The sequence below is a fragment of the Frankliniella occidentalis genome, unplaced genomic scaffold (genome assembly GCF_000697945.3).
Source record: "Frankliniella occidentalis isolate FOCC.00 unplaced genomic scaffold, Focc_3.1 Scaffold168, whole genome shotgun sequence".
Lineage (NCBI taxonomy): Eukaryota > Metazoa > Arthropoda > Insecta > Thysanoptera > Thripidae > Frankliniella > Frankliniella occidentalis.
The window spans coordinates 307090-317293 of NW_026267294.1; the positions used below are offsets into that span (position 1 = coordinate 307090).

At 46.4% G+C, this 10204-nt stretch overlaps 2 protein-coding genes across 6 annotated transcripts in view; one reads left to right on the top strand and one right to left on the bottom strand.

The window, feature by feature from the left end:
* LOC113208866 (homeobox protein PKNOX2) overlaps window positions 1-6721 on the top strand; it is a 34097-nt gene extending 27376 nt beyond the window's left edge. Inside the window, exons 2-9 of one of the 2 annotated variants that reach the window (XM_026426094.2) lie at window positions 1471-1640; window positions 1724-1895; window positions 1973-2251; window positions 2332-2746; window positions 2945-3087; window positions 3170-3314; window positions 3405-3560; window positions 3635-6721. In XM_026426094.2, the coding sequence (XP_026281879.1) occupies window positions 1498-1640; window positions 1724-1895; window positions 1973-2251; window positions 2332-2746; window positions 2945-3087; window positions 3170-3314; window positions 3405-3560; window positions 3635-3810 (1629 nt within the window). In that variant the 5' untranslated portion in view covers window positions 1471-1497 and the 3' untranslated portion in view covers window positions 3811-6721. The remainder of the gene's footprint in view (window positions 1-1470; window positions 1641-1723; window positions 1896-1972; window positions 2252-2331; window positions 2747-2944; window positions 3088-3169; window positions 3315-3404; window positions 3561-3634) is intronic. The other variant, XM_026426095.2, reaches the window with a different exon arrangement.
* A 303-nt stretch (window positions 6722-7024) lies between these two features.
* On the bottom strand, window positions 7025-10177 carry LOC113208865 (bifunctional purine biosynthesis protein ATIC). 4 transcript variants are annotated; one of them, XM_052271614.1, is made up of 12 exons: window positions 10039-10132; window positions 9771-9871; window positions 9650-9696; window positions 9370-9573; window positions 9144-9299; window positions 8935-9067; window positions 8688-8863; window positions 8446-8606; window positions 8207-8365; window positions 7918-8136; window positions 7415-7846; window positions 7025-7344 (listed from the first exon to the last, which is right to left on the bottom strand). In XM_052271614.1, exons 3-12 carry the CDS (start codon window positions 9669-9671, stop codon window positions 7225-7227), a joined length of 1782 nt encoding a protein of 593 aa, XP_052127574.1. In that variant the 5' UTR covers window positions 9672-9696; window positions 9771-9871; window positions 10039-10132; the 3' UTR covers window positions 7025-7224. The 4 variants fall into 4 exon arrangements, with proteins under 4 accessions (XP_052127574.1, XP_026281877.2, XP_026281876.2 ...); XM_026426092.2 differs by lacking the exon at window positions 9771-9871 and having other exon boundaries at window positions 10039-10177; XM_026426091.2 differs by lacking the exon at window positions 10039-10132 and having other exon boundaries at window positions 9771-9876.
* Window positions 10178-10204: the final 27 nt, after the last annotated feature.

Here is a 10204-nt window from a genome sequence, read left to right on the forward strand (position 1 = left end):
CATCCCCAACCCCCTTGGATGTCAGTGCTGGCCCCGTCCTTGTGGCCCATCGGCCTACCGGCTGCCGAGCGCCCGCTGGGTAGGCCACCGGCTCCGGTGGGTCGCGTTGCGGGTCGGCCTACCGAGCCAGGCGCTAGACGCCGCTGAGCGCCCGCCGGGTAGGCCACCTGCTCCAGCGGGCCGCGTTGCGGGTCGGCCTACCGAGCCAGGCGCTAGACACCGCTGAGCGCCCGCCGGGTAGGCCACCCGCTCCGGTGGGCCGCGTTGCGGGTCTGCCTACCGAGCCAGGCGCTAGACGCCGCTGAGCGCCCACCAGGTAGGCCACCGGCTCCGGTGGGCCGCGTTGTGGGTCGGCCTACCGAGCCAGGCGCTAGACGCCGCTGAGCGCCCACCAGGTAGGCCACCGGCTCCGGTGGGCCGCGTTGCGGGTCGGCCTACCGAGCCAGGCGCTCGACGCCGCTGAGCGCCCACCGGGTAGGCCACCGGCTCGAGTGGGCCGCGTTGCGGGTCGGCCTACCGAGCCAGGCGCTCGACGGCGCCTGAGCTCCCACCTGGTAGGCCACCGGCTTCGGTGGGCCGCGTTGCAGGTCGGCCTACTATGCCAGGCGCTAGACGCCGCTGAGTGCCGCTTCGGTTGGCGGCTCTGGGAGGGCATTACCGTCGTACGGTGGCAGGGAGGTGCGCATCTGATCCTCGCCCCGCCGCCCAGCTCCACCGACGTGGACGTTGGGGCGCCGCCCCGTGTCTGTGGGTCCGGCCGCGCTAGCGAGTGGTCCGAGCGGCGCGCGGTGCACTTGGCTGCCGCCGGCCCGCCCCCGCCCTTGCATTCCCCGCCACATTCCTCTCCCCTCGCTGTCGGCAGAGTAGTCGTGTGGCGTTGGGGTTCGCAGGGGTGGCCTGCTATACGGCCAACGGCAGGGAGGGAGGGGGAGAGAAAGATGGTGTTTCTTAAACCTATCGATGGTCCCGCCCGCCTCGCCCAGCCCAGCCCCTCCGCCGCCCGCACCCTATCGCTCTGTCTCGCTCGCTCGCTATCGCCCGCTCTCTCTCTTCTCTGGAGGCGACGCGACTTGTGTCAGCCCCGAGTCACCCTCTTCCTCCTCCTCGTCCTCCCTCCCCGGCCGCGCCGCGTCGCCACGCGCTCGAGTGGCCCGGGTCTTTGCACAGCAGTGGGTCCGGGCCCCTCTACTCTACTCCAGTCCGCACCCCCGGCCGCACCCCGCCCGCCCCGGCCCGGCCTGGCCCGCCAAACTAACTCGCTTCATTCAACAGGGACCATCGCTGACTTAATGAAACGTTAAAAGATTAGGCGGCGGAGAGGTGAGGCGAGGAGCCGGAGGAGGACGACGAGGAGGAGGGGAGCGTGGGGGTCCTGCTTATTGACCGGGGGGAGGACCCGGGCCGGGCCGGGATCGGTGAGCCCGCGGGTGATGGTGGCTCTGTCTCTGACACGGTGTGTTGCTGTTGCAGGTGATGTAGCGGTGGCGGCGCAGCGGGATGATGCAGGAAGGCAGCGTGATGGTGACGCAGGGCTACGACCAGGCCGTCGCCGCGGGGCCGGTGGTGGTCGCGGGCGCGGGCGGCCCGGACTACCAGCCCGATCAGGCCCAGTTCGAGGCGGACAAGCGCGCCGTCTACAAGTGAGTGTCCATCGCTGAGGGCTCGAGTATGTCCGTCTGTGGTCCCCGAGCCGCGAGTCTAACTGTCCGCCCGGCTGTCGCAGGCACCCTCTGTTCCCGCTGCTCGCTCTGCTGTTCGAGCGGTGCGAGCAGGCCACCCAGTCCGCCGAGTGCCCCAACTCGGACAGCTTCAACATGGACATCCAGGCCTTCGTGCAGCACCAGGAGCGGGACCGCAAGCCCTTCCTTATGGACGACCCGGAGGTGGACGGACTGGTGAGTAGACGCTTCGTGGCTCGCGAGTGGTGCCGGTTACCGAGTGACCATGCCCGACCGCTGCCTTTCTGTTACAGATGATTAAGGCGATCCAGGTCCTACGGATCCACCTCCTGGAGCTGGAGAAGGTCCAGGAGCTGTGCAAGGACTTCTGCAACCGCTACATCACGTGCCTCAAGGGCAAGATGCAATCCGAGAATCTCCTGCGCTCGGACTACGCTTCGAGCTACGAGCACAACAATAATAACAACAGCTGCCACTCGAGCGAGAGCAGCTCGCCCCCAGGACAACTACCCAGCTACCCCACCTCCCCGCACGCGGGCCACCTCACCCCCGCCTCCCCTCACCACGTCCAGGTCAGTCCAGGCTTGCACCGGAGCTTGCTGTAGCGTGGTCGGCGGGGGCGTGTGAGTACGACGAACGCCTTGCTTGACAGGTGGTGTCCTCTACAGGAGGCGGCGGCTGCGGTGGTGGCGCGGGGGCAGCTTCCCCACAACTCCAACAGCAACAGCAGCAGCAGCAGCCACAGCAGCGCTTCCTTGGCCATGCCGGGGTTGCCGGGGCCGCGGGTCCCGGGTGTGGAGACCTGCTAGGCGGCGTCGGCGTCGGCGTGGCGCCGGTGGGGTGCCTCCCGGCGGGCGGCGGCTACAACGTGGTCCTCTCGCCGGCCACCCCTCCGGCGGCGCCGGTGCCCGCCTCGGTCCCAGGGTCCCCGGGGGTCCCGCTGGGCTGTGGTGCGCTGTCGGTACCGCCATCGTCGCCCTCCCCCGGACTCATCCACGGCAGCACGCCGCTCTCCCAGATCGGAGCCCACCCCTTCCCGACGCCTGCCGAGAGCAGCATGCTGCAAGGTGAGTTGCAAGTTGAATTTTCCAGTTAGGATGAAGTTGGTGCTGTGTATCCGGTCGCTGATTCGCCCTGTCCATTTCCGTTGTTGGACTGATTAGTGGTGTTCAACTAAAGTTGTAATATCTAACTCCTACACGACTCGACTCGTACTGCAATCTAATCTAATCTAATCAATCATACTCATGTGCTGTATCTAACAGGTGCCCTATCTCCATCCCCGACATCTCCTGGTTCCGGTGATGACGATGACGACTTTTTGGGACGAGGGAAGAAGCAGAAACGTGGAGTTCTCCCCAAACACGCTACGTCTATAATGCGGTCGTGGTTATTCCAGCATCTAGTGGTAATTGATGATTGTACATGATACCTGTTAATGCGTGTAGAAAAATTTCAGTTGCATTCACAATTTGATTATTTTTTTTCAGCATCCGTACCCAACAGAGGATGAGAAACGTACTATAGCAGCTCAAACAAATTTAACTCTGCTTCAAGTGAACAACTGGTTCATAAATGCAAGGCGCCGCATTCTTCAACCTATGTTAGATGCCTCCAGCTCTACTGATACAACAGGTACCAATGAGTGACATGACAGAGACCAATACAAGTTGATATGTGTTTCCAAATTATCAATTTTCCCTTAATTTAATTTCAATTTTTCAGCTGCCACTAACAATGGTGGAAGCAAATCAAGTGCTAATAAGAAGAGCAAGGTTGGAAGAGAAAATGCTAGTAGTGCATTGACACAACGCTTCTGGTCAGAAAATATGGGATTACCTCACCTCTTGGTACAAGATCACAATGGTGCTGGACATGGAGGTTAGTTATTTATTTATTTATTACCTTGTTTTGATTTTTCTTTTTCATATTTAACTTTGATTTTCTTTTTACAGAATCGTCATTAATGAGTTCTGGAGGAGATGATAGTGATGGAGAAGGGGAAGCAAGCTGGAGTCAGGAAGAGGATGATGATGATGAGGATGGTGCTGATGAAAATAATGGGGATCTTATTTCTAACAGAAGTCACCACCGCCTCAAACCAGAGCCTAGCTCAGATTCAGAGCAATGACCTGTTTTGAAACAAAATGTATACTAGCAACCTAGAGGCCTATTACCTCCAAACTACTATTAGTGAACTATTGTTAATATTGCAGTTCATAGGGCTAACTTTTTGTATACGTAATACTTACTACCAACCAGAATCAATGTTACTGGTCTTGCAACCCAAACAATGCCTTTTTCCTTTTGGAAAATTCTTCTTGTATACGATAGAAGTATTGTTTAATTTTGCTAATTCAGTATTTGCTATGGCGATTACTTATCCATATTTGACTGTGAACTTTGTAAACTTATATTATGTATAACAAGTGAATTCATTTTGATTGTCATTTACCTCCATGAGAGTGCAAAATGCGTAATTTCATAATTCTATTTCAGCTCTCATGGCATTAAACTTAGTATACGCTTGCCTCAACCTGATTGCTCATTCTGCAGGTATACGATTTTAACTACTTAAATAATACATATTGTATTTTGTAACTAATTTATTCATTCTTGAGGTAGCAATCACCTGCATTTTTCTTAAATCTTATTCAGCAGGTGTAAATGCTCTATGTTACTATATCAGTCCAAAGGCAAAAACATGCCTGGGATATTTTTTCACAGGACTTATTAATGTAGTATGTACCATTGTCTTGTATACGATTAGATATGGTTTATCTATTTCAAATTTTATTTTGCAATCTTTTACAATATGTAAATGATTGTACACTTTGGACAATACTGTACATGTTTGTATAGAAGTGATTGTTTTCAAATGTACAGATTAGTAGATAAACAATATTAAGGAGTTTTGTGCCATTTCTGCTGCCATATGATGTACGTATGTCTCATTTCATGTTTCATATGCTTGTATCGCAGCTTTCTGCAAGGGTAAATATCCTTAATCAAGTACAAATTACCTGGATATTTCTTGCTGCCATGCACATTTTAGAATGCTATTCCATACATAGCATAGGAAGTAAGTCTAAGTGAGAACTAAAATCTCTCTAAATGCAGAAAATTGTCAAGTCATTTGTCCGTTTTGATTGTTACAACATATACCTGAATATTGGTGATGGGCAATAAGAAATCTCATCTCTTAGCAAACTTGCACTTACCTCCTTAAGAATTTTTTAGCTAGTCATTATGCAAGTTCTTTGCTCTGAGGCTGCGATGCAAGCTATTTTCTGCTCTATGTCCATTTTAAGTCTAAGGTATTTAATGTTCTTGGTTTCATGGAAACAGTAATATGTTAACTGTTCAGTATATTTTATATCAGTGTGATATGAGAGACAAACTACCCTATGTTCAGGCTCTAACATTTGGAAAATTACTGTTGATTTCTTATGAAATTGTGCTAGTACTATTTCCATCCATTCCGGACTTTTAAATTCACAGTTCTGAGCCCAATGTTACATTACAAATTGGTGAGCTATTGTAGCTGTTATTCTGTACCATCATTGATCTCAGTGAGTCATACCATAAGCTCTTTGAAGATTTCATAACAATTTGAGTTAGGATTTTGCCAAATTGCTACACTTTTAGCTATATTTTAAATCTGAATTCTCCTTTATTCTCCTTCAGCTGACAACATGATAGCCAAATCTTTTGTTTCGTTAAAAAGTGTCTTAAAATTTATTGATGATGAATCTTTTATCACTATCAAGGCATTTTAAAGTAAAGTTGAGATAATTCCCTTTCAATAACCAAATGTGTGACAGTGAATGTGTTACTCAATTTTTACTCAGTCTGAAGCCGTTGTTTACTTTTTTCACGGCAAATGGTTGTTGATTTGCTGTAATCTATGAAAGAAACACATAATTTATAAGTGGCTGTAGTCTTCCCCAGGCAGCAAAGAGTAACCATGCAGTAGTGTGTGCATTTGTTGCTCTTTTTTAAACCAAAAATGTGTCATTTATGCACTTCCACTGTGCTGGTCTGCTACTAGGGTAAGGTAACAAAATTCTCCATTTTAAAAATTCTTTTCAACCTACAGTTTTATATTTATTATGGCAACTTGTAGTATTTGAAGCAAGCTGTGTATTTGCATTCTATTGAGCCTGGTTCGATGTGTAGCAATAATAGGTGCCTGTAAACTGATACTACTATTGAAACCTCGTAACACAGCTAATGTCTAATGTCAAACAGCGTTTTCATGTTTGACTTTACCTATATTAATGTTGTCAGCAGGAGCTGAAAAATGAGCTCTTCTGCTTGTCTTCCAACTAAAGGTAAACCTATTTGGTGAGCTTTATTCATCCCTTGGAGTATGAATGAGCTAAATCCTATGTGATTTGCTCTAGGTGAGATATTTTCAGTGATCTTCATATAGATTTTATGTTTAAGCTAGTTGAAATTAGAACATAGAGCTCTTGCCACTATGTAAGTTTCATGTGCTTTCTTGAATGAAAGAAGTTATTAAGCGGAATCTGCTCAGTCTTCTTTGATTATGTTATAGTTTGTTTTCCTTGTGTTGTTTTTAACTTGGATTGAACTTGTTTTTCAACCATGTGAAACTCTGCATTAACTGTCTGTGATATTGTACTGTATGAAAGTTGAATGTTCTTTATATTTTGATAGATTCACTGTGCTGATAAAGAAATGGATGACATTGTTAACGACTATTGGCTTTCCCCAACATTTTGAGGAAATTTACAGCTATCAAAATTTCCATTGATAAAGTTGAAGCAGTTATTTTAATCATTTTGTACACTTTTTGTTATCTGGAGCTGTTTCTTGTCTTTGTTTCCACACAAGTTGTCAAAAAAAAATAAAAAATCCCAAATTGACATTGAAATTATTACAAAAATTTACAACTCCAAAATTTCTTTGAAGGAACTGTGTATGTCAACAATTGTATCCATTAAGCATCGAATGTTGTGTTATGTGAATTTCAGCCAGAGAATCTGCCTACATTAAACATTCAAAATAAAATAGAACCAGTCTTTTTCCGTACCAAGAGGGTCACCTAAACACTCTAAGCTGAATCTTCATGGGGCAAAGTTTCCATAGCTGTCGGAGCAGGAATTGGTGAGACAAAACAAGGTATAAAGACAGTACTGCTAATCCGGAGCTTAGTTTGGGAAAACCTCATCTCATAATAGCACTGACCTGATAGGCATGACAGTAAGTTCACTGAGCCTTCATAATTAATGAAGGAAGTGAAGAAAGCCAGGAGGCACCCTGATTAAAGTTTATATTCAGACCAGGTAGTTCAGCAATCATCCAGAAAAGACACAAAGTTGATGAAAATATGTAAAAGGAATCTTTAATAGATAGAACAATTTAACATGATGGGTTCAAACAAATCAGGTACATTTTCAAAACCGAAAATTTACAGCATAAAATTCATTTCTAAGTGCTACAGTTGCCTAATACAAATTTAAAAAATGAACATATATGAAAAATAAAATGAAGTAGAAATTGACATGAAGCAATAAAATTAGTGATGGAAAAGTCGAAGGTTTGTGTGGCACAGAATAATTCCATGTTCATCACATGCTTTAAGAACCTCTTCATCGTTGTTTGAACCAGAAGGACTACCAATGAAGGAAACTCCACTCTGAAAATCAAAAATGGTATTAGTCTTGCGGCTTACTTCAATGTTATTGTTTCCAAAGAAAAATACTTACAAGGCTAGCTCTGTCTACATTGTCACGGAAGGGGAAGAATGCATCAGATGCTAGAGCAACACCTGATAATTTTCTGGCCCAAGCAGAACGCTCATCCTGGGTTAGATCCACAGGAACAGTCTCAAACTGAGATTCAAACAAGGTACGATCCATATCCTTTCCAACTGAACCATTAACAAAATTATCAATGGCATTAGAAATTTCTGCACGTTTGGTTCCCTTCTTGAAATTCATTTTCAGGACAGTGGGGTGCTGACGCAGCCACCAGTTGTCAGCTTTGTCGCCAGCAAGTCTGGTACAATGGATACGGCTCTGTTGACCAGCTCCAATACCAATAACTTGACCATCACGGGCATAACAGACAGAGTTACTCTGAGTGTACTTCAGCGTGATGGTTGCAATGATCAGGTCCCTAACAGCCGACTCTGGGAGCTGAAAACAAATTTATAATTAAGAAAAGTTTAAATAAGACGTGGAATAAATTGATGGAGTTGTCTACTTACATCCTTCTTTTTGGAAACAACATTTTTGAAAAGCCCTCCGTCAATCTTAGCATTATTCCTCATCTGCTCCATGGTCAGGCCAAAAAGAACCCTCCTTTCAAGGGCTGCAGGCTCATAAGAAGGGTCAATAGAAAGGACACAATAGCCACCATTTTTCTTCTTTTTCAAAATTTCAAGAGCTTCAGGCGAATAACCAGGTGCGATAATTCCATCAGATACCTACAAGGAAAATTCCATTAAAAATGCAACTACAATATTCTCAAAGAAAAACCTGCAACGGTTACTTTACCTCTCGTGAAATAATTCTAGCAGTAACTGCATCACAAACATCAGACAAGGCAATGAAATCACCAAATGATGACATACGATCTGCACCTCGTGCGCGAGCATAGGCAATAGCAAGTGGAGTTAGTTCATTTGAAAGATCTTCAACCATGCAAAGCTTAGCCTGTAACAAAATTTAGAAGTGAAGTCACTCAGAACATTGATGTAGCTACAATTCAAAAATATTTAACAACTAAATCTTACTTGCTCGGGTGAAAGAGGGTTGCCAACAGCTGCACCAGCAGGACTGACATGTTTAAAGGATGTTGCAGCAGGAAGGCCAATAGCAGTCTTGAGTTCCTTCACAAGTTGCCATCCGTTCAAAGCATCGCAAAGGTTGATGAAACCAGGAGACCCATTTACAACTGTAAAAAAACAAATCATGAACTTCACACATTCCATTTAATGGTATCACCATAAATCAAAGAAAAATGAGAAAACATTACCTTTAAGAGGCAGTTCTGCCAGAGTAGTGAAAAGTTGGGCAGGTTTTTGATGGGGATTCATGCCATAGCGAAGAGTCATTTGAGACTCTCCAGCGGAATATTGCTTGCGGAAGTAGTCAGTGATCGCTAAATCATATTCTGATGTGTGAGTGAACGCCTTCAGTGCTAGAGTTTGCCTGAAATAATAGACATTAGTCAAAACTGCTTAGTTCTTGTGAATGGCAAGAAGTGAATGATGAATTTATACCTTGTGTTCTTTGAAGTATCCTTATCTGAAGAATTCTTCATTTCCTTGACAACCTTTTCGTAGTCACTGGGGTCACAGATGACAGTGACACGATCATGGTTCTTAGCAGCAGCTCGCAGCAAAGTAACACCACCTGGAACATTTACAGTTATTTTCATGGAACTTCTAACTGCAGGTTCCAGTTCACCATTATGAGTAATGTGTCTTACCAATATCAATGTTCTCAACAGCATCGGCAATGGTGACATTAGGTTTAGAAACTGTATCCACAAATGGGTACAGATTGCAGACAACCACACGAATCATTTCATAATTCTGTTTAGACATATCAGCCTTGTCACTGTCACTGAGACGGGACAAAATACCTGAAAACAGCAAACCTGTTTAGAAACTAAAAATTGACATTCAGTTATAGTGAAACTGTTGGAAGCTTACCTGCATGTACAGCAGGGTGCAATGTTTTTACACGCCCACCAAGCATTTCAGGAGCACCTGTGATGTCGGATACATCTTTAACAGGCAGACCAGCATTCCTGACTGCAGTAGCAGTACCTCCTGACGCAACTAGTGTCAAGCCCAAATTGTGCAAATCCTTTGCGAGTTCTATTAAACCCTTCTTGTCCGAAACACTCAGGAGCGCTGCATAATTATGATACCATAATTAACAAAGGGTAAAAATCACAGATTCAAGAACTTTACACTGACCAAAACTTACCTAACTTTCCGGATGCGGCCATGATTGGGAAATAAACCAAATGGGAACTGAAACAGACAATTACCAAATAAGTACCTCTTCACAAGCAACAGGTGTCTGAGCAAAAAAATGTCTAACCTACACGACACGTGAGATCCGCCTTCAAGGAACGGCGAGACTGAAATGAAGCTGGTCGGTTTGGATAGGGGTGAGCCGGTTGGAAATGACCGAGGGTTTTGATCCCTGGACTCGAGGTCAAGCAAAGCCGTGGCAACAAACGCAACAAACAGATAACTACAAGGTCAAAGAGACCACATGGGTCGTTCGCAGGGGGGAAGATGGGATGGGTGGACCGATAGTGAGCTTGTCGTGTCTTTGGAATTTTAATAAACAATATGATCCGTACTCACCAAAAGAGATCACTGCAGCTCCAGGGTCACCTGCAGACTGAGGAGGCTGTCGCGTAACAGGGCCGCTTTATGTAATGAATCTCTGCAGTCAGCTGGCGTGCCGGGCGAGCTTGTTGTCCTCCAGCGCGGGGGCGGGAGGTGGAGGTGGAGGGGGGGAGATGTGAGA

Excerpts from the sequence above, each read along its gene's own strand:
- LOC113208865 (XM_026426092.2), bottom strand. The coding sequence starts at position 9,671 with ATGGCCGCATCCGGAAAGTTAG. Across the intron at positions 9,300-9,369 it reads GCACCCTGCTGTACATGCAG|GTATTTTGTCCCGTCTCAGT; the intron begins GTAAGCTTCCAA and ends TGCTGTTTTCAG. Across the intron at positions 8,864-8,934 it reads GATACTTCAAAGAACACAAG|GCAAACTCTAGCACTGAAGG; the intron begins GTATAAATTCAT and ends CTATTATTTCAG.